The following is a 24,710-nucleotide window of genomic DNA, read 5'->3' as shown; positions in this document are numbered from 1 at the left end:
TATGTAATCTTCACAGTAACCACAAAGCAAAAACTTACAGTAGATACACAAAAGACAAAGAGAAAGGAATCTAAGCATACCACTACAGAAAATCATCAACTCACAAATGAAGAAAACTACTAACGAAATAGCAAAAATTACATACCTATCAATAATTGTTTTAAATGTAAATGGACTAAATTCTCCAACCAAAAGATACAGAGTGGCTGAATGGACAAAAAAACAAGACCCGACTATATACTACCTACAAGTGACTCACTTCAGAGGTAAGGACATGTACAGACTGAAAGTAAAGGGATGGGAAAAGATATTCTATGCAAAACAAAACCAAAAGAAAGCTGGGTAGCTATACTTATAAAAGATAAAATAGATCTTAAGACCAAGACTGTAATGAGAGACAAAGAAAGTCACTATATGATGATAAAGGGGTCAATTCAACAAGAGGATATAACATTTGTAAAGATTTAGGCACCTAACACAGTAGAACCTAAATATAGCAAGCAAATATTAAGAGATCTAAAAGGACAAATAAAATAGACAGCAATACAATAATAGTAGGGGACTTTAATGCCCACTTTCAACAATAGGTAGATCATCCAGGCAGAATATACTCATATTCTGGGAAACACTGGCCTTGAAGAAGAGATAACAAGTTGCTGAGGATGTGGAGAAAAAAGAACTTTTGTGTACTCTTGGTGGGAATGTAAACCAGTGCAGCCACTATAGAAATCAGTATGGATGCTCCTCAAAAAATTAAAAATAGAACTTGTGCATGATCCAGCAATTCCACTTCTGGTATGCATATGACAGAAACAAACACAATGACTTGAAAAGAAATATGCATTCCCCACCATGTTCACTGCAGCATTATTTACAATAGTCAAGACACGGAAGTAACCTAAGTGTCCATCAATGAATGGGTAAAGAAAACGTGGGACACACATTAAATGGAATATTATTCAGCCATAAAAAAGAAGGGAATTTTGCCATTTGTGACAACATGGATGGATCTGGAAGGCATTATGTTAAGTGAAATAAGTCAGAGAGAGAGAGGTAAACACCTATGACCTCACTCGCATATGGAACCTAGAACAAAAACAAAACAAAACAAAGCAAAAAACAAGGAACAGACTGATGGCTGCCAGAGGTGGGGGGTAGGGCATGGATGAAATGGGTGAAGGGGATCAAAAGGTACAAACTTCTACTTATGAAATAAGTCTTAGGGATGTAACGTACAGCATGGTGACAATATTTAATGTTTTATATTAATGATAGTGTATTATATATTTGAAAGTTGCTAACAGTAAATCTTAAAAGTTGTCACCTCAAGAAAAAGAATTTGTGTGGTGATGCATGTTAACTAGACTTACTGTAGTGATCATTTCACAATATATACAAATATTGAATCATTATACTGTATACCTGAAACTAATGTTATATGTCAATTATAACCCAATGAAAAAATAGCAAATAGGGATGGCTATTTCATCAACTCTATCCATTCATGAAGAAGTTTTAAATAGGCATGGAGTTCTGTTTATGGTCTTCTTAAAACCAACTGCTCATTCTTTTCCCCTGGTAGAATTTCTTGTTAATTCTGCAAAATATTTCGCATTTGCAAGTTAGTTTTATATCTTCTAACATGCAGTATTTAAAAAAAAAAAGGTTATGTGACTATCTGATTAAACTTGTTAGCTGTGTTATTAAAACATTCTATGTCTTGTATTATTATGTTTGCTGCATCCATTAATGTTAAAAGCATTAAGTCTTCCACAGCATTTACTGTATGTATCCTAACCAGTGAGCTTTTTATTGTGACAACTATATATATATATATATATATATATATATATATATATATATATATATTTTAAGGCTTTTTTTGGAAAGGTATGCTTTTTGGTGAGGAGGATTGGCCCTGAGCTAACATCTGTTGCAAATCTTCCTCTTTTTTTGCCTCCCCAAAGCCCCAGTAAATACTTGTATATTCTAGTTGTACATCCTTCTAGTTCTTCTATGTGGGATGCAGCCTCAGAATGGCTTGACAAGCTGTGCTAGGTCCAGCCCAAGATCCAAACTGGTGAAACCCAGGCTCCTGAAGTGGAGTGCACAAACTTAACCACTACACCACCAGGCCAGCCTCTATGACAATTATATCTTTAATTTCCAGAATCTTTCACTGTTCCCTTTGCATGGATGCAATATCCTCTCTAATCATGCCAATGTAAATTATAGGCCTTTTGTTTGTTGATAAATTAATATTTATCAATCACTTACTATTTTCCAAGTACTGTCCTAAGCACTTTGTATGTAAAAATTTATTTCATCTCCAAATTACCCCAAGATTGGCACTACTATTTCCATTTTTACAGACTGCTAATTTCTACAAGTGTAAAATTTACTCAGTTGAGTGCATCTCTTTCAGTGTTGGCTTTCCTCAAAAGATGATGTCTATTTTGTTAAGTGCTTATTTTTATAGCTGAAATTCCCTGAAAGCTTCTTTATGAATCCCTTATGTGTCTGCCTACTTGTGGAGAAGAGACAGGATTCATGATTCTTTCTTCATCTATACCTTGCAATTGTTTAAATATAAGGTGTCCCAGCGTGCGACTCTTTGGATTTATCCTACGTGGAAGTCAGTGGGCTTCTCGTATTTACACATGCATGGTTTTCCTCAGATTTGGGGAGATTTTTCCTCATTATTTCTTCAAATAATTGCTCTGCCTCTTTCTCACTCTCTCTTCCTTCTGGGACTCCCATAATGCATGTATTGGTGTTCTTATGCTGTCACATAAGTCCCTTTGGCTCTGTTATCTTTTTTCATTCTTTTACCTTTTCACTCCTCATACTCAATAATTTCAATTTTTTGACAGGTCAGTCATTTGACCTGTCTTGAAGTTCGTTGATTCATTCTTCTGTTTGTTTGGGTCTGTTGCTGAACCCCTCTAGGGAGTTTCTCAATTCAGTTATTGTCTTTTTCAGCTCCAGAATTTCTGTTTGGTTCCTTTTTTTATATAACTACTATCTCTTTGTTGATATTCTCATTTTGTCCCTATATCACTTTCCTGATTTATTTCTTTGTTTTTCCCTTCAGCTCTCTGAATATTTTTAAGACAGCTGTTTTAAAGTCTCTGTCTAGTAAGTTTGATGCATGAGTTTCTTCAGGGACTGTTTCTGGAGATTTAATTTGTTCCCTTGTACTTCTAGTGATCTTTTGTTGAAAACTGGACACTGAACTAACAGCCATCTCTCATACTCTTTGCAGACCAGTGTGGAAGACTTCAATAATTAGTGAGCACCTGAGCCTTAGGATCAGCCCAGCATGAAAGCTGAAAGTCTTCTGAGGTCTTTTCTGGGTATCTGTTCTCTCTGGGCCTGTGTGTATACGTGTATTTTAACCCATTTCCCCTATCTGCTTTTAAATGACTGATTTCCTAAGGAGTTTCACCTCAGCTACTTCTAAAGTCTTAGATATTCTATTGAATTTCTCTCATTGTAGTTCCTTGTACTCAGGTGTCTATGTCTGCAGTCCCCCTGCAGTTTTCATGTGCAGTTTCAATGGCTTCTGCCATTGGTTTTTGCGGCTTCCACTCTGAGATCCAAACTATTGTCCAAGCCAACTGAGACCAAAAACAGTCCCTCAGGCAGCCAACAGACAAACCTGAATGTTGCAAGCAAGTTCCACCCTGATTCTACTGTCCCAAGAGAGGGAACTAAGAATTTGGCTGCTTCCCCCTGACCACAATGTGCATGCTATGGAAGGGTAGAGCAAGTACAATAAAATACCACAAAATTTCCTACTGTTTTGAATGTGGCTTTTTCTTAATTGTTTGCTTAGTTGTTGTAGATCTTTGATTGGTTTACAGAGCTCCTATATGGTTACTTTTGTCAGTCTATAGTTGTTTTTTGATGTTTCTGTGAGGGAAGAAGGCCCTGCACTTTCCTAGTCTGCCATCTTGCACACAAAGTTTTATTTCTTAAGCTGGGTTGTTTCTTTTTTCACATTTCCTATATTTTCTGTATGTTTGAAATATTTCACAATAAAACTTGGAGTGGTGGGGTTATAAATAAGAAAGAATACTTTACACTTGTTTGAAGACTTCATCTTAAGGGAAAACAAAGCAAAAGGGGAAATAAAAAGGATTTTATGATAAAGATATTATTCTGAGTCAATCTCTATAAAAAAGAAACAAGAAACATTTAAATAATGGATTATTTTCAAAGCCTTAAAACTATATGCATACAACTTCCTAATATACTGCAACACTAAAGAATACAGATATAAAAGAAACAGCACTTTTTTGAAATTCATCCAAAGCACTAAAGTAGCAACTGAGAGTGCTTTTCAACTTCTGAGAGGAAGTCCATCAGATGGGATACGAGAAGATGAATCAAGGCCAAAGATCATTTCATCTCTTTTGATTCTATTTCTGTATATGTGTGTTGGGAAAAATTTCAAGAGAATAATTTGAGCTTCCTTTTAGTAAAGACCATACTGTAACCCAATGACCACAGAAAGCTAAAGGGGTTACTTACTACTTACCAATCATGTGCTCAATTAGTACTTTTTACCAAGATCACTGTTCCAAGTGTACATACTATAAAAAATATTCTTTTTCTCTATCATAGCAAGTTCAAAAACTGGGAAAAAACTAGATTTGTATACACATATTGGCAATCCTATAAATCACAATTTTTAAAATGAACTGAAAGATGCAGAAGTTTGTTTTTAATTCACCAATTAAAAATCCTATGAAAAAACCCTCTATCCTATGGAAAAATTATCAAATGATCTTCTTTGTCTTTACTAACCTTATTTTAACTGATAATATGACCTATTTTTTATAATATGTCTTAAATTCATACTAAAGGGCATTTTTTATTACAATGAAAAAGTCAAACTATTTTGGAATAGACAATAGAGAGAAAGAACAGGAGAGAAAGAAAGGGAAGGAGAGAGAGAGACAGAGAGAAAATACAACAAATACACTTAACTAGACGTATGTGCACAAGACTAAAGAACAAATACTAACAATTATGATGGAATATCAAATGGGTAACAAACTGGAAATATCAGCATGGTTTAAAAAAATTTTCTTTTAATAAGTTTGTTAATTAACTCCAAAGTGTTCAGTGTTCCTACTGTAAACTGCCTTAGTTCTTTTTAAGAAAGTAGCATCTGCCCAAATATATAGCCATATTTTTACCTCCTGATTCCTCTTGTCCCAGTACTGTGCCAAGTACTGGGGTGATACCAACCTAAAGAGCAGCCTCAAGAATTTGTAAGTCATGAAACATATCAGCTCAAGAAAGCATTTTAACTGCCAAAGGGATATAAGAGAAAGATGTAAACTACACCTGGGGGCAGTGGTGGTGAGCAAAAGCTTTAGAGAGAAAGTGACTTTTACTTCAAGTCTTAAAAAATGTGAAGTTAGAGAGGAAAGGTGATGGGTTGAGGGGTGAGAGATGCAAATCAAGGCAGAGGTAAGACACTTCAGGATGAGAAAGCATTTATACACAAGATAGCATAGATCAAGTGCCTGCATATCCAATCTGTAAAATGGTCCATTTTCCAACCATTTTCAGAAACCTAGCTGCCATTACTTGTCTTGAGGGTAGCTATACATACTGTGATATTAACTTTTTATTTGTTTTATAAATCAATCCTATTTCTTGTTAAAAATCAGGTTAGAAAATTGGGATAAAGGGAAACATCAGCAATTTTTTTATTTCATTTGAATTGAGCATCTTTCACATAAAAGAATCTGGAAAGGCACCATGTGCAGGCTTAACTTTCTTCTTGGCCTTTAGTCCCACTAAAAATCTAACCATACAAGTAAATAAAAGAGGCTCAATAGCAGAGCAGAAAGAAAAGGGGAGAAAAATTCAGATTTGATCCCAACTTTGTCTCTCAATAGTTATGCTACCCTGGGTAGATTTTTAAAAACCACCACAAAAACAATGCCAGAGAACTCATGGGCCCTGAAATGAATCCTGACGTGAACACTTTCCCACTACAGCTCCCTTTCAACCTCTCAAGAGTCTCTTTCTTCATCAGTAAAATTAGGTGACCAAACCAAACGGGTGGCTGTGAATATTGGTCAATGAGTATCAGACAAAGGGAACTTTTCCTAAAATACTTAGGTTTGCATAGATCAAGTACCATGAATCCCTACGCATGAAGTATCAACATTTCTTAAGCTTCTCAAAAGATTTGGAAAAACAGCCAAGTTTGGATGAATGATCTCTTACCCTTTTTTTTCAATAATAAAATTATTATGAAAACACCTGAAAACAACATCAAAGTAAAATATTCAAGTCACACACATGGCATAAAATGTAAAAGTTCTTTATCATGGTTCTCCCAATTCCACTCTCTCCTCCTCAGAGATAACCAGTGTTCACGTATTAGTAAATGCTGTGGTATATACACTGTACAATGATTTTTATATATCAATGATTTTAATATATTTATTGGGTATGTTTTTATCTTTTCTTTAATTTTATTATTTTAAATTTTATTTATTTTTAACTAATTATTTACTTAACAACATGTTTTGTGGTCTTCCATGTCAGCACAAATACTTCAATCTTTTTAATGGATGCACATTTGCTTTGAGTGGAAGTCCCATACTTTACTGAACTATTCTCCTATGGATATGTATTTATGTTTTTCCATTACTATTTCCTATTACAAATGATGCTGCAAGAGAAACCGTTGCATATAGTAAAGCTTAAGTTTTGATACATGCTGCCATCTGCCTTAAAAAAAGACTTTTTCACTTTACATCCTTACCAAGTGTCTGAGAATCCACTCTTCCCCAAACCTTTACCAGATATAGGTATTATGAATCTTTACATTTTTGCTAATTTAGTATGCAAAGAATGTTATCTCATTGTAATTTTATCTGGCTTATCTCTGATTTAGCAGGGCAACTGAACATCTTGTCCTATGTTTGTCATTCATACTTTGCTCTATTGGGTTATCTGACTTTTAATTATTATTTGTAGAAGTTCTTTTACATAATCTATTACATATGTTGTTAAGTATTTTCCTCCAGTTGGTGGCTTGTATTTTTACTTTCAGTAGAGTGTCTCTCACTGTACATTCCAAATATTATGCAGTGGAATCTGTCAGCACTTCTTTTATAAGTGCTTGGACTATTCCTGCCTGGGATGATTATACCAAGTAAATATTATAAACTATTATTACAGATTTTTATATAACAGTTGTATACTATTGTGTTATATTTAAATTTACACTGGAATTTATTTTTGTATATGGTATCAATTAGGAATCTAAAAAGTACTTTTTTCCAGCTTCGACCAATTGTTCACCTTTTCTTATTTGAAATGCCACTATTATAATAATCTATTCTTGAACGGTTTCATCTACCCCATATGTTTATGTCTATTTAACCCCACACTATTTAAGTACTATAGCATATTATATTTTTATATCTCTTAGGACAAGTTGTTTATCTAAATATTATACATCTGGCTATTTTTAATCCATATTCTCTTCCAGATGAACTTGAAGATCATATTGTCAATTCTATCAAAAAAGCTCGGTTCAGGTTCTAACTAGCAACTGCATTGAATTCACCAATAAAATTAGTAGTATTGAGATCTTTACAGCACTGAGTCTTCCTCATCATGAAAATGTTACTTCTCCATTTATTCATGTCTTCTATTCTATCTTCCTGTAACGTTTTATAGTTTTTTTCATATAGGTTTTGACACCTCTAGTGTCAAAAGTTTAATGGATTTAGGTTTCTAAAGAAAACTTAATTTGCTATTTTGTTAGATTACTCCCCTAACTGACATACAAAAAGTTATCGATGCGTTTGTTGAACTTTAAGTCTTACTAGTCGTAAAAAGTGTTCCAAATGATTCATTTGGACTCTCAAGATAATTATATTGTTAAGAAAAAAATGAGTTCTCTCTACTTCCCCCCAAACATGCAAACTGCTTTATTTCAGGAGGGAACTGTACCTACTGCCCTCTCTTCAACTAGAGAAAGAGGAAAAGAGAAGGCTCAGTAACCTAGTTGCCTCAAATATTTCCTCACTTAATCATTTTGATAACAGTACTGAATTACCCTGAAACATTCCCATCTCCAAAAAATTCCTCTCCTACGCTCTTTTTTCAGTAGGGTTTCTTCTGTTTGATTCTTCCACTCTTCCTTGTCAGCACTGAATCTTCTATGAAATCCCTCGAATTTCTTGCCTGCTCATGGCACTCATTTTTATTTTGTGTGTCTGTGTGTGCACGCACGTGCAATATTTGACACTGGAAAGCAACCGAAAGCAGGCAGAAATAAGAGTTAAGTCTACTCTTGAAAAACAGAAAAACTGCAAGGGTGAGATTTATTCATTTGCAGTTTTTTGCCTGAGGGCAATCTCAAACCCTACACAAGGCAGGGGACAGCCTTACTGACTTGAGGTGTCCTTGGAGAGAGTTCAGGTAGGAGTGGCAGGACACCCAGAAACTTGAAGAGGAAATCCTGAAAGGGAAGAAGCAGCAGACAGGATTAGCTCTAAAATACATATATAAAGGCCACCTCAACTCCAGCTGACAGTTAAACTTTTGCATGCAGAGGAAGACCCCAAAGCCCCAGAAAAAAGCAGCCGTTGGAAACTTAAAGAAATGAATGGAAATAACTATTTGCCCAAAGGGAAACAGAATATGGACTGTGGGCCCAGCCAGACTGACTAGACTCATTTGCAATATAGAGACTAAGTTGTGACAAATATATACAGGTCGTAACCACCACCATCACAATCAAGATCTCTCTATCATCCTAAAATGTTCCCTGTGCCCCTTTGCATTCAGTCCTCAAGCCCTCAGGTAACCACTGATCTGCTTTCAGTCTCTGTATAGCAGTTTTGATTGTTCTACAATTTAATATAAATGGAATAATGATTTATATCATACAGCATTTCACTGTTTAAAAATACGATTATTTTTCATGAATTCGCTTACTGCTGGATGTTAAAGTTAATTCAAGTTTGAGCTATTATGAATAGACCTACCGTGATCATTTGTGTACAAGGTTTCACATAACATATTCTCATTTCTCTTGGATAAATACCTAAAAGTGGGGTTGCTGGGTATATAGTAAATCTATGTTTAATTTTGCAAGAAACTGTCAAACTACTTTCCAAAGTGGTTGTATCCTTTTAAAGTCCTACCAGCAATTCTGAATAGTTGCTCCCTATCCTTGCCAACGCGGTACTGTGAGACTCTTTAATCTTAACTTCCTAGTGACACCTCGTTGTGCTTTTTTTTTTTTTTATTAAAGATTTTTATTTTTCCTTTTTCTCCCCAAAGCCCCCCAGTACATAGTTGTATATTCTTCGTTGTGGGTCCTTCTAGTTGTGGCATGTGGGACGCTGCCTCAGCGTGGTTTGATGAGCAGTGCCATGTCCGCGCCCAGGATTCGAACCAACGAAACACTGGGCCGCCTGCAGCGGAGCGTGCGAACTTAACCACTCGGCCACGGGGCCAGCCCCCCTCATTGTGCTTTTATTCTACATTTCCCCCAAGCACCTTAAGTGCTTAGTAGATGTCTTTATCAGAGTGAGAATGTTCCTTTCTTTTCCAAGTTTGTTGAGACTTTTCATTATGAATGGGTGTTGAATTTTATTCTACGTAAATTATGCCTCAATTACACAATTTTTTTTTAAAACCCTACAGCTAACAGCATACTTAATAGTGAACACCGAATACTTTCCTCCTAAGACAGGGAACAAGGCTAGGTAGTTTACTCCTATCACTTCTATTCATTATTATCCTGGTAGTCTTAGTATGTAATAATGAATGAAAAAATAATGCAAAAAATCCAAAGGAATAAAGATTGGAAAGGAAGAAGTGAAACAGTCCCTAGTCACATATGACATGATTTACACAAAAAATTCTAAGGAATCACTGAAAAACCACTAGAAGTAATAAGTGACTTTAGCAACGTCTTAGGATACAAGGTTAATATAAAATTAATTGTGTACCCTGGGGTTTATCTCAGGAATACAAAGTTAGCTTAAAATTTGAAAATAACTGTAATTTACCATATGTTTACATAATAATCTATGTAGAAAATCATATGGAATTTACAAAAACTGACTAGAATTACTAAGTGAGTTTAGGAGGACTGCATAATACAAAGTCAATATACAAAATAAACTGTATTTCTATATGCTAGCAATAAACAATTGGTAACTAAAAAATAAAACCAACAATACTATTTGCTCTGCATGGTTCTTCTGTCTATGAAGTTGCCAAAGACAGAATGTGAGATAATAACCCTGACTTCTCTCTTTCTCTCGTGAACCTACTCTACCTTAATCAAATCAACAAGTCCTGTTGACTTTATCTCCTAAATAGCTCAAGCACTTACCCACTTTTCTTCATCCCTCATAGTCAATCATCATCTTTCCTAGTAGCTTCATTATTGCAACAATCTCTCAACTGTCTCTAGTTTGCAACTCTATGTGCCACTCACTACTACCCGGTAACCAAAGCGGTATGTTTAAAACAGAAGTCTGTTATTTGTGTAAATAAACCCTTAGGTGAGTATAATCTTACCATAGACTAAAAGGCACTTCATGATCTGACATACTTTACTCAAACCTCACCTTTGACCCATCTTCTCCTCTTGCACTATATTCTCTTAATAGTAAAAAAATTTTTCAGTTCCTCAAATGCAACATTCATCTCTCTTCACTCTGGAACTTTCCACATGATGCTGCTTCTCTCTGAAACATTTCTCTGCACCCCAGATCCCTGTCATTCCCTTCCCAAATGGAACAGGGTTAAAAGAGACCAAAAGCAAAAATCTAACATTTTGCAGGTTACCAAAGAGGTTTATACAATAGGTAATAAGAGCCTGAATTAATGTATTGCAGTAGAAACAGATGAAAGGAATACGAGAGAAATACTGACATATGTGAAATAATAGCAAGCATTTTAGCAATCATATTGTACTAAAATATGGCTTGTTGAAATAAGTCATCCTCTATGTAACTTTTCATATATTTCCTCAAACCTGATGAAGTAATTCAAGAACTCTGAGTTAAGTAAAAGGAATCTTCAAAGGATAAACCAAGCTATTCTCTATGAATTATTCTTGCTTCAGTAGTCTTAATTAACAGCCTACTGGATTAGAACAGTGATTTTCAAAATGTGGTTCCTTCGACTAGCAGCATAAGCATTCCAGGGAACTAGTTTGAAATGCAAATTCTTGAGCTCCACACCAGATTTTCTGAATCAGAAACTCTAGGCATAGGGCCCAAAATCCGTATTTTTAAGAAGCCTTCAGGTAATTCTGATATAACTTCAAGTCTGAAAGCTAAAAGACTAGGGAATATGAAAACAGTACTAAACCAGTAAAATATCATAACCACAACACAAAGTATCAAAAGGACGAAACTGCAGGAAAAACAAGTCAACAGTAATAGAGAAATCGACTCTTATTCACTTTAGGGGAAAAATAAAATAAAAAAGTAAATGCACGTGAATAATATAATCTCCAGGCTCTGATGAACATCATGCTGATAAAGGCCACAAAGGAACAGCCAACTTTAAGTGCTTATAAAATTAAAGAAATTATGCATAATAAATTATAACCATGTCATTACTTCGCTTGCTCAAACAATGACTAAATACTACTATTATATAAGACATTATGCTAACAGCTAAAGCTGTAATAAACAGTTTTTAAATGAAAGCAGGAGAAAATTCAACAAGTCAAAGCTTTTCTTTAAGAAATTTTGTTTGTTGCAATGGCACTCATTACCAAGGAAAATTCTAAAGAAAAGGATAGTCAACTAAGATTCTAATATTTGTTACATATAAGACCACAATAAAACGCTGGGTGCTTTTTTAGTTTATCGGTTATAAGTCCAATTAAATTAATTTCAATGTCTATGTACCTAAGACAATATTAGTTCTGATCCTCTAACTCATACATATAACATACATATGCAACATATATGAGCACATATACATATATACATAACACATATACACATATATATAACATAGACAAGCTTTAAGATGAAAAACTCTGAACTAAGGACTGATAAGGATTAATCCTTTTAGAATACTGTCAAATTCCTTTTCATCCCTGCTGGTAATTTCATTGTATGGTACCTCCTCTCCTCAGTATGCTCATTTTATGAGTCATGTGCATCTACATCATCATCTCTTGGGAAGCAACAGTTTTCGGTAGGAAGAGTATATAGGCTTTGGAATCAGGTACAAGTTCAAATCTTTTCTCAGCTACTTAATTATCTCTGTCATTAAATAAGTTTTGTAAGCCTCAGTTTTTCATCTTTAAAAGAACTTTAATGATACTTTCATAAGATTATTCTGAGAATTTGGTTTACTAACAAGTCCTCAATTGATGTTGCATAAATGTTACTCCCTTACTCCTTTCTCCTTTTAAGAATGGCATCCCTTTCCCTCAGTCCATTAATTATCCTCAAAGTCTTGATATATTTCATATTGGCAACCAGAAATGGGAAAATACTTACAAAATCTGTGCTCTAAAGGTCCTTCTTTGGACATATTTTTGGTATTTCACAGACTCTTCTGAACATTTAAACACAGAAATTGTTGTGTTGTGGAAAAGAGTTGCATGGGGAGTTAGGAGATCCAAGTCTTGTTTCACTGATGCCAGCAAGTAGCTCGGGCTTTATCTCCTTGGACTGGGAGATAATTTCTCATGAAAAATAAGGTTATTAGACAAGATAATCTCTAAGGCTTCTTTTGGGTCTTTAAAATTCTAATTTTTAAGGAAGAATTATTTTGGATCATTAGCAATTGGACACTTGGACCTGGGAATATATCTTATTTGGGAAGGAATGCTCAAGATAGAAAAGTAAGACCAGGTAGGAGATAGCAGAAAGATCAACCCAGCTCAAAATAGCTCTGCTTCCCCACATTCATCCTGCTGTTATTGTTTTAGAATAGAAATGTCTTCTTGCATACAAATTTATGCGACAGAATTTTTATCTCTTGTAATTTATGTAATCTCAATATTAGTCTTTCTGGAATACTTTCTCAGGAATAATGGTTTTTCATACTTACGGCAGTGACCATGGTGCTAAGTAGCTGGTCTCTTTCTCCTTTGTTGTCTTGTCACTTCTCCAATCAATCTAAAGACAGCCTTATAGCTAGAGGGTCTGCTATGAGTGTCAGCAAGATAATCTAAGGATTATCTATTTTTTATTTCAATGTTGCACATAGTGAAGTGTGGTGGACACCTTTCAGGTATTTGCCTGGCTAACAATTTATCTTTCTGGGAAAGGCTACATTACTGACATTTCTACTCACTTCCATTCTCAAGTCTGTTTATTTACCAAGAAATAACTACTCCACTAGGCCCCTGGAGAAGCTCACGTCATCTGGTGAAGGCATCAAAGTATGAGGAAAGTTTGTTTTTATTTTAGTTCAGCACAAAAGTATTTATTTCCACTGACACTAGCTGGGCCTTGCTTTGTTTTAGCCACAACATCCTCCTAGTTTTTCATACAAAATCAGTAATGAAGAAAAAGTAATATCGAACATTTTGTATTTACTTCTCACTAATCATTCATTCAGAGACCTAGGATCCTGAATATGAGAGAGAGCGCACACACAAGAAATACAGCGAGAAACTCTACTTTTCTCACAAGAGTTATTTGTATTTTCTATAGCCATTCTATTAATATGGCCTTACAAACTGATTTCTAAAACACTGATCCAGAATCATTTCTTCAACCTTCCAATTTTTCTAAACTATACAAAACACTTCCTTCAAAATAGTCATTCTCTTATACTAATCAAAAGCATATTGTATTGTTTTGTAAAAGACTCTCACTGTATAACCACATAAATTTACAAAGAATTAAACATTGCTGTTATTCATCACACGCTATCTTCTATTTCTATGATCTTATCTTTCCAATAAAAAGAATCATGACTGCAACCACTGAAAAATTAGTACCAATCTAAGGAACTTAATGCCCAAGAATTGTAGAGCTCTGAAATTTAATCTCTATCTCAATTTTTTGGAAAATTTACACAACAAATTAAGAATTTTGGTTAGAAACAGCTCACCATGAATGCCATGAAAAACTAATTTTATCTTAATGCAGGCTAATTTACATAAGACTTAAGATACAACAATATCTTTAAATATTTTACTTCAACATTTTAGTATTAAGTTAATATTTTAACCTTTATGCCCAATTTTCTCTCTTTACGTCAAGAAGCATAGATTTGCTTCTCAGTTGTTTAAGACACATAAAGAAAGAAATCAGTGCTAGATTTACAGATTGACTTATAATTACGAAAACCTTAAGGGAATAAACTGACAGATGAAAACATCAAGAAAATGAGGAAGAAAGGCAAAAGAATTACTTCTAATAAAATTAATTTAAAAACTCACTAAATCAGTGAACACTATAAATCAGAAAAGACTTTGTATTCTGAAAAGAGAGAAAAACTAAAATGAAAATGAAAGACAACAGCTTAAACTTACTGGGTTATCTGTGGAATCATCAGCCAACTGTAAACCAAAATAGTCACGCTCAGTCAAATCCAGATGCTTGAAGACTATATCCAAAAGAACTTGCCCCTGATCATGTTTCTGGAAGAAAAATAAAAGGAAATCAACACTGACAGGCTATAGACTTTCATATTTTTAATCTCTTGGACTTTTCTCCTCTTCCACTAAATTGGCAACTGTTTCCCCACCAACAACGTGGTTGGGAATAGAGACTTCACATGTGACACAGTACTTAAAAAACAGTGTGACTTTAGGCAAACTGGTCCAAAGAGTACAAAATAAATATGAAGACATAAGGAAAACTTTTGATTAAAAATGCCTTCTGCTTTCAGGCTATCACCACAGTATTTCTGTAATTTTATATTGTTGCTACCTTAACTCATGTATACATCCATATCATTTGTCTTATTGCTTTTATTCTACCATTTAAGTTATGACTAGAAAGTGATGTATTTGACTAAATACAATTTAAAATTTGTGTGTGTAAAATAAATAGTGCCACAAAAAGGGAAACAAAAAAGGTGAAAATTACCTGCAACAAACTGATAAAGAATTAATACTTTAATTATAAAAGTGTTCACAGAACTTTAGAAAAATATCTCACTTTAACCTCACACCAATTCTATCATTTAGGCATTACTTATTATCCTATTGCTTTAGTAAGAATAACTGTAACTTCCGTAAGTTGCATATCTGCAAAGTTGTGGTACAAAGGGCATGACTAGATAATTCCCTAAAAAATAAATGTAACTAACACATAAATACATAAAGAAATGATCAACATGTTCAGTAACAGAAGAAATCAAAGTGGAACACTATAATGACATGCCATGAGCAAACAATAATCCAAAAAGTAAAATCCAACAAGTAGGACAAAAATTACTTATTGTTGCTAACATTGCAGATAGATATAATCTGTTGGGAAAGCAATTTGGAAATATTACACAAGAGCAATAACAATACTGACTACTTCTGGCATCCTAACCTGAGCGAAAAATAAAATCCAATATTGGGGGAAATAGCTATACATACCAATATGTTCACAGCAGTATTAAGACAAATATTAGAAAAACATGTTAGTAAACAGTGCTATATTTTACAACTAAGTTTTCCTTTCATTAGCTACAGTAGTTTGGTAAGCTTCCAGGTATAAGTTAGAATCAAAACTCAGAGCTGAAACAATAAGGACACATATTTTCTCATATGATGAAAAGTACAGGGGTATAACAGACTTCAGAACTGGCTAATTCAGCAAATGAGAGATGTAACCAAGTACGAGGTTTCTTTCCATCTCTCTTATTCACATTCCTGGTGTTGGCTGCATTTGTAGGCTGTTAGCAAGATGGTAACAGAAATTTTAAGATTCATACCCATACCATGACAATGTTCAAAAGAACAACCTTCCTTGTACGGTTATCTTACAAAGAGCTTCCCATCACGTCTTATTGGCCAGACTGGGTGAAATGGCTATTTGCAAAACTCATTAATGGCGAGAAGCATGTGCTTCAAACAGTGCTTCACAACAGAGGTCCCCATTCCAATAACCCGTGAACAGTTTTTATACTGATGCAACTCACCTCCCTCACCCCTCTCCCATTCTCATTAAACTGCTCCAGGATAGAGCTCAAGCATTAGTTTTTTTAAAAAGCTACTAAGATGAGTCTAAGGTACTCTTCTATGGACAAGACGAAGTAGATGCATTTCTCCCTATACCTCCAGCTAAGTGAAACTAAAAAAAAAGACAAGCAAACATTAAAAATAAGAAAACTCTGAAAGGTGAAAAGAAGGTGGCAGCCTGGCTCCATTTCTTTTTATTGAGGTAAAATTCTTATAATATAAAATTAACCATTTTAGAGTGTGCAATTCAGTGGCATTTAGGACATTCACAATATTGTCCAACCATCACTTTTATCTAGTTCCAAAACATTTTCATCACCCCAAAAGAATACCATATCAATTAAAAATATTCCTTTTTCCCCTTTCCCTCAGGCCCTGGCAACCACTAATCTGCTTTCTGTCTCTGTGGATCTACCTATTCTGGATATTTCATATGTATGGAATGGAACAATATGCGACCTTTTGTATTTGGCTTCTTTCACTCGCGATGTTTTCAGAGTTCTTCTATGTTGTACAATGTAGCCACACTTAATTTCCCTTTTATGGTTAAATAATCCATTATATGGATATATCACAATTTGTTCATCAGCTGATGAACATTTGGAATGTTTCCACCTTTTGGGTACTGCGAATAATGCTGCCATGAACTCTGGTGTACAAGTATCTGCCTTCAATTCTTTGGGCATATATACAGAAGTGGAATTGATGGATCATATGGAAATTCTGTTTAACTTTTTGAGGAACCATCAAACTCCTTTCCACAGTGGCTGTATCATTTTACATTCCCACCAGCAACACACGAGGATTCCAATTTTCCATATCCTAGCCAACATCTGTTATTTTCTATTCTTTTGATTAAAGCCATCCCAGTGGATATCAAGTGGTACTTCATTGTGGTTTTGATTTGTATTTCCAAAATAACTAATGACATCGGGCATTTTTTCATGTGCTTCCTAGTTATTTGTCTATCATTGGAGAAATGTCTAATCAAGTCCTTTGCCCATTTTTTAAAGTTGGGTTGATAATCCTTTTTGTTGTTGAGTTCTAAGAGTTCTATTTATATTCTGGATGCTAGACCCCTGTTGGATATATAATTTGCAAATATTTTCTCCCATTTTGTAGGCTATCTTTTCATTCTTGATCATATATTTGGATATACAAAAGTTGTTAATTTTTGTAAAGCCCAATTTACTCATTCTTTTCTTTTGATGTTTGTGCTTTTGGTGTCATATCTAAGAATTCACTGCCAAATCTAAGGTCATGAAGAATTACCCATGTATTTTCTTCTAAAAATTATATAGTTTAAGCTCTTACATGCAGTTCTTTGGCAAACTTTTTGAGTTTATTTTTGTATACAGTAGGTATATACCTAGTAGGGATGCAATTTCATTCTTTTGCATGTGGATGTCCAACTGTCCAAGCATCATATGTTGAAGAAGCTATTCTTTCCCCACTGAAGGCTCTTGGTAAAATCTGTTGACCATAAATGTATGGGTTTATTTACAGACTCTCAATCATGGGTTTTCTTTTCACCTCCCATATACGATAGACTTGGTGCTAGAGAATCCTACAACCCAGAAATGCCAATAGGCGCTGATGTAAAGAGGCCAAGAGAAGCCTGCTTTCTCTAGCCAAATGATTAGGAAAAGGGTATTTAGCAAGAGAGAAATCTGATAATGCTGACCCTACTCCTGCCAAACCCAATGGAAAAAACTGAGCCTGTCCCTAGCAGTGCCATGGAAATCAAGTAGGGAACCTAGAGCTCCAGTGCCTCCTGATACTAGCTGGCAGCAAGTGGGAAGTCTAGTCTTTTACTCTCTGCCAACTAACAGCAAGCTGCAATACACAGTATCTCTCTCCTGAGGTATCAGTAGAAGTTGAGTGCACAGTCTGAATTTCCACCTCAGCCTGGTGGTAACAGGCAGGGCTTGGAAGCCTCCATTGGGATGCTGACAGTAGAAGCTGAGAGTGAAGCCTTGACTTCCACTACCACCACCACCCAGCTGTAGCAAGTGGGATCTGCCAACCAGAGAGAGGGAGGAAGATTTGGGAGAGGAGGTAGATTAGACAAGAGATAACCCTTGAAAGGAAATCTTAGATACCCATAAGAACCACATGTGAAAGTGACCAAAATTACAAGAGCAAAAGGTTTAAAAACTCAACTACAGTGTGGAATACAGGCATGGTTTTCAGTCAGGTCTCTGGATAACACATGAAGTAGACCAGAATAGTAATGCAAAAGGTTCTGGAAACCAAATTATCACTAGAATCACAACCTACAAAAGCAGGTCAGGACCAAATACGCTATCAGGGTGACTCCCTGTTACAAAAAAGATTGAATATGAATATGATCTAAAGTCTAATAATATATTGCCCAAAATGTCCAGGATACTCTCTAAACTCACTCATCATACAGAGAGCCAGGAAAATCTCAACTTGAATGAGAAAAATAATGAACAGGTGCCAACATGGCCATGACTCAGATGTTGGAATTACCTGACAAGAATTTTGAAGCAGCCATCATAAAAATGTTTCAACAAACCACTATGAATGCTAAGAAGAAAACTGAAAAAAGTAGAATTTCTCTAATAAAACAGAAGACATAAAAGAGCCAAATGAAAAATATGTAACTGAAAAGATACAGTAATAGGGCCAGCCCCAGTGGCCTAGTGGTTAAGTTCCGTGTGTTCTGCTTTGGTGGCCCAAGTTCAGTTCCTGGGTGCAGACCTAAACCACGCATCTGTCAGTGGTCATGCTGTGGGAGCGGCTCATATACACAAAGAAAAGAGTAAGACTGGCAACAGATGCTACCTCAGGGTGAATCTTCCTCAGCAAAACCAAAACAAAATACAAAAAAAAAAAAAAAACCCACACCAGTAATAGAAATAAAATAAAAACTGACCAGATATGCTCAATAAAAATGAGACAGAAAACAATCAAGGAATTTCAAGATAGAGCTATATAAATTACCCAATCTAAACAGCACATAGAAAACAGACTGAAGAAAATGACCTAACCCTCAGAGACCTGTGGGACAATGGGGAAAAAAAAAATCCATATATATATACACATACATATATAGATATATAAAACAATCATGTTACATTAGAATCTCTAAAAAAAGAGAAAGAGTTTCAAGATGATAAAATATTTGAGGAAATAGCTGAAATTTTCACAAAAGCACAGATTTAAGAATCCAAGTGAACCTCAATCAAAATGAATCCAAACAAATCCACCCTGAGACACGTCATTATCAAATTACTGAAAACAAAAGAAAAAAGAAAGAACCTTGAAGAAGAATCTTGAAAAATCTAGAAAAAGAATTAGATGCTTACCTAAAGGGAATATGAATTCAAATTAAAACAGATTTCTCATCTGCAACCATAAGGCCAGAGGAAGTGGCACAACAATTCCCAGGTGCTGAAAGAAAAGAAGTGTCAACCCAGAATTCTCTACTAAGAGAAAATATTCTATAGGAATGAAGGGTAAATAATGACATTCTCAGAAAAAAGAAAACTTAAGGGAATTTATCACCAATAGACTATGACTAAAAAGAATGCCTTAAAAAATTTCTCCACCCAGAAAGGAAATAATAATACAAGGAAACTTGGAAAAACAGAAAACAACAACAAAGGAATGGGAGAAATTGGGGAAAATATAAAAGCCTATGCTTGTCTTTAGCATTAAATTACGTCTGATGGTTAAAGCAGAAATTTTAACATTATCTGATATGCTGGCCAACGTATGTAAAGAAAAAATTTTAAGACAGTTATAAAGAGGGGAAGGTAAAAGTTTCTATACTTCACTCGAGGTGGTAAAATGTTGTTACCAATATACTATGATAATTTATGTATGTAAAATGTACTAAACAAGACCAACTACCCAAAAAACTCAACAATACAACCACTAACAGGATCGAACTGACATTTACAGGACACTCTACTCAACAACAGAATACCCATTCTTTTCAACATTCACAAGACAGACCATATCTTGGGTCATAAAAAAAAAAAACTTACCAAATCGAAAACAACTGAAATCACATAGAAGTAAAAATGAAAAACAGTAACATAAAGAAAAATTTAGAAATGAAACACCAAGAAATTAAAGAACACATTTATAAGTAACCCACAAGATAAAGAGGAGTCAGGGAAATAAAAAATACAATAAAATAAAATTTTTAAAAAATGCAACATATCAAAATTTGGCTGTGGGATACAGCCAAAGCAGAGATGAAAGGAAAATTTACAGAGTTAAATGTTTACATTAGAAAAAAAACGAAAGGTCTCAAAACAATAGTCTAAACTCCTTAAAAAAAAAACTAGAAAAAGCAAATAAACAGAAGAAAACAAGTAACACACGTAAGAGCAAAAATCTATGGAAATCTGGTTCTTTGAAAAGATCAATAAAATTTAAAAACTTCTAGCAAGAGTAATAAAGAAAAAAGAGAGAGGAGACACAAATTACCAATTACATTAAAACTGAGAATATCAGTACACACTCCAAATATCTTTACAAGGTAAGTAGTCATACATATAAATCTGACAACTTGGATGAAATGCACTAACTCTTCAAACGATCAAAAACCTACTAAAATTCACCTAATACGAAATAGATACTTTGAATAGCTGTATAATTATTTTTGCAAATGAAATAATACTTAAAAAAAATCTCCCCCCAAACGAAATTTCCTAGCTTGATGATTTCACTGGAGAATTCCAAGAAACACTTAAATGAGAATTAAGAATAATTCTACTCATCCTATCTCCAGAAAATCAGCTCACTCTATGAAGCCAGTATAACCCTGATATCAAAGCCAGACAAAGACAGTACAAAAAAAGAAAGCTATAGACAAATATTCCTTATGAACATAGCTGCAAAATTCCTCAACAAAATATTAGCAGATGGAATTGAGCAATATCTCAAAAGGATTATACACAATGACTAAGTAGGATTTTCCAGAGATGCAAGGCTGGTTCAATGCTCAAAAATCAATCAGGTAATCATGCTAAGAAAGAAGCTCCATGAACCTGCTCCCCAGCAAAACAACTACTGCTGGTGAAAATAATTAAAAAACAAACAAAAACAAAAAAGCCAAGAATTTAAAGTCTCATGGAATTGTCCTAAGAGCATACAACAAATCAAATAGCATTTTTTCAAGAAATTCTACTAAATTTCAGTAAGAACAATGAAAGTCTGTGGCACTTAAGCCATGACCCACTTCCTTTCTCCTCTTCCCAGGCCAACACTATGCAAGCTCCACTCCAGGTAAGTATGGCAAAAATGGAAATTCCTTATCCTCAGATCTTAGCCAAAGGATACAGTATCTCTGCAGAAGGGGCCGGCCACCAGCATTTCTCATGCATCACAACTCCTTGCTACCAATTTTAAATCACAGGATAGGTGACTAGGAAGTTGGGGGCCTCCACCCAGGCCTTACTCATAGGGCAGACACAGTACCTCAATCATAGGAAGTAAAAAATACTGAAGCCACATAGTAGATGAGATTGCCCAGGGTCAGAATGAAGAGTAAGAAAATAGCTCATGGAGAAGCTTAACATGTATGAAAATCCCCAGTAGGTAGAACAGTGACTGCCAAAGAAGGCAATGGGTAAATATTTGGTTAGTTGAGTAAGTGAATGAGTAAATGATAAAGTGGCCTAAATTTTAAAGTTTATGTTACTTGTAGTCCCTTTGCAGGCATTCCTAGTCCTTCAGTTTTTCTTGCTTCACAAGACACTTAGAGAGCAAGGCATTTGGAAATAGTTTCTCTAAAGATGACGAGACCATCCCTAACAGAATTTATTTAGGTTTATCACTAGAATTTTAAGTCAATAACAACTGCCAGGCAAAAGTGAGATTTTTGCTGGCAGGACAAGCACAAGGACAGATGTGTTAGACAAGTTTGTAGAAAACACTAAGCAGCAGCTCTACAGACCTATGGCAGGAAGAATACTTCGGAGCGTAGTACAGTAAAACGGAAACAGCAAATAGGCCAAGTCCCTACTTGGCTAGTTAGTATGTAGCCTTGAGTGGATTCTGTTTCCATCTAGGCCAGTTTCACCAACTCTAACCTATGGGATAGGCTAGACCAGAGTTAAAAACTATCCTATGCAGTGCCTAGGGCTCAGTGAGCAGACTTAGCTTTAGGGGCTGATGCACTGGGGGCAGAAAATTGCAAGATGGCCAAATTTGGGCTTCCTGCTTCAACCACAGCAACTATAACTGATCCATTATACTCACCCCCACGCACACATATATAAACGTGTGTCTGTGTGTGAGTGTACATCTTCACTGGGAAAAAAGGGATTCCATATTTTAAATGTCTGAAAACAACTAGAGTAGATGATCTCTGAGGTTCCTCCTGGCTCTAAGATTCCTTATTTCCTAAGATGCCCTTCTGAAGATGGAAAGGAGGAAAATTTTCACACAAGAAAAAAAGACAATTATGTAGTAGGTTAGGTAAGTCATAAAGACCGAAAGGCTTTGGACTTTGATTACCTTCCTGGATGATGAATACCCCATAGGAATAGATTCTCATTAGGGTTTAGAGAAAGGAGAGATTCTTAAGAAACAACATAAACTTCAAGAGATAACAAACACAGTGATTTTGATAAACAAGGTTACTTACTGATGGGCAATGTAAGAGTTAGTAGTGGCTTAAGAAAGTGGCAATAGGTTTTTTTCTTCCTGCATGAAACTAATTCATAAAACAGGAAGAGGGGAAACCAAATAATATGGTACTCCAGATATAAAGTATGGTTTCTACAGATGAAAAACTGACAACTTTTTCTATATGCAAGTCAGTGGAAAAGTTTTAACATAAAGTGAAAGAGCACCCAAAAATAAGAGTTATGGCTTACAAAGTTAATAATAACAGCCAATATTTACTGAATACTTCCTACGCCAGACACTGTTGTAAGTGTACATGTATGGCCTCATTTAATTACCATAACAACCCTATATGATAGGTGCTATTAAGACTCTTTAAAGATGAGGAAACTGAGGCACAGAGAAGAAACACTGGTTTCTAAAAATCACACAGGTAGTAACCAGCAGGGTTTACATTCTACCCCAGGTTATCTAGCTCAAGAGTCCATGCTTATAGCCAGTATACAATACTTTGCTTCAAAGAATTATTTTGCTATTAACAATGACTTCTATTTCCAGCAGCACAGGAGATGATAAACTCTAGAAAAATCCTTCAAAATGCAATTAAATTACTAGGTTAAAATACTTCCAAAAAATTTGTTTTAATCAGCTACTAAGCTACTATGAAAAAAGGTAGAAACAAAGATCTGAAGCAAAGTGAAATCAAGAAGCCTAGCTACTCAGAAATGCTCAAGGCAGTTTCTAGCCCTTAAGTTTTCTAGCTTCTACTGTGACCACAGGATACATTTAGGAATCAGAAGTGATCCCAGGTCTGTTCAGGTTCGAAATACAAGAGACCCACAACCTTTAAATTGGCTATACTCACAGAGTAAAAGTAAAGAAGGAAAAAATCATGCTGTGCAGAATGGCAAAGAAAAGCAAAGAAATTAAAAAAGAAAAAAACAAAACTTGCCTATCTGGCCAGAATAAATGTTATGATGTGGTCTGAGAACCCCAAGTCAGAAAATGAAAGTGGTCCTGGGATGATGGTGCCCTCAGGTGATTGGCAAAAAAAATAAAAATCTTCTCTGGAGGAAATCAATTTTCACTCACAACTCAGAGATGGGCAGACAGGCTATAAAAAATGTGACCCAACTGTATGCTATCTCCAAGAAACTCCAAATATAAACATACAGGTAAGTTGAAAGTAAATCATGAAAAAGATAAATCATAAAAAAAGAAATCATGAAAAAGATAAATCAAAAGAAAGGAGGAATGCCCATATTAATATCAGATAAAACAGACTTGAAAGGAAAAAAAATTTTCAAGAGACAAAAAGGACATTACAGAATGACAAAAAGGCCAATCCACCAACAAGACATAGCAATCCTAAATGTGTATGCACAAGATAATCTTGAAAAAGAAGAACAAATGTTGGAAAACTCACACTGCCCAATTTCAAAACTTACTGTGAAACTACAGATATTAATACAACGTGATACTCACCATAAGGATAGACATTGAAATAGAAAATAATTGAATTGAATTGAAGAGTCTAGAAATAAACTTACATTTACTGTAGATTGGTTTGTGACAGGGTGTCAAGACAATTCAAATGGGAATGAATTGTCTTTTCAAAAAATGAGGTTGAGACAATTAGATATATACACGCAAAAGAATGAAACTAGACCCCTAACTCACAACACTAAAAAAAAAAGAACTCCAAATGGACCACAACTTAAAATTAACAACTAGAACTATAAAAGTCTTAGAGGAGAGAGCCGGTGTCAAGATGGCGGCATAAGAGGACTCTGAACTCACCTCATCCCACAGACACAACAACTTTACAACTACTCTTGGAACAAATATCCCTGAGAGAGAACCAGTAACTGGATAAAAATAACCTCCACAACAAAGGACAGTGCTGAGTGAAGTGGAAGAGACAGAAATT

General features: G+C 35.0%; 1 protein-coding gene across 1 annotated transcript in view; it reads right to left on the bottom strand.

The window, feature by feature from the left end:
* PTPN4 (protein tyrosine phosphatase non-receptor type 4) overlaps nt 1-24,710 on the bottom strand; it is a 204,936-nt gene that overhangs the window by 108,767 nt on the left and 71,459 nt on the right. Inside the window, exon 3 of the mRNA XM_070507486.1 lies at nt 14,525-14,632. Coding sequence (XP_070363587.1) covers nt 14,525-14,632 — 108 coding nt within the window. The remainder of the gene's footprint in view (nt 1-14,524; nt 14,633-24,710) is intronic.

The sequence above is a fragment of the Equus asinus genome, chromosome 4, assembly GCF_041296235.1.
Source record: "Equus asinus isolate D_3611 breed Donkey chromosome 4, EquAss-T2T_v2, whole genome shotgun sequence".
NCBI lineage: Eukaryota > Metazoa > Chordata > Mammalia > Perissodactyla > Equidae > Equus > Equus asinus.
The sequence above is the reverse complement of the archived record's forward strand: the minus strand, read 5'-3'. Positions and strand labels throughout refer to the sequence as shown.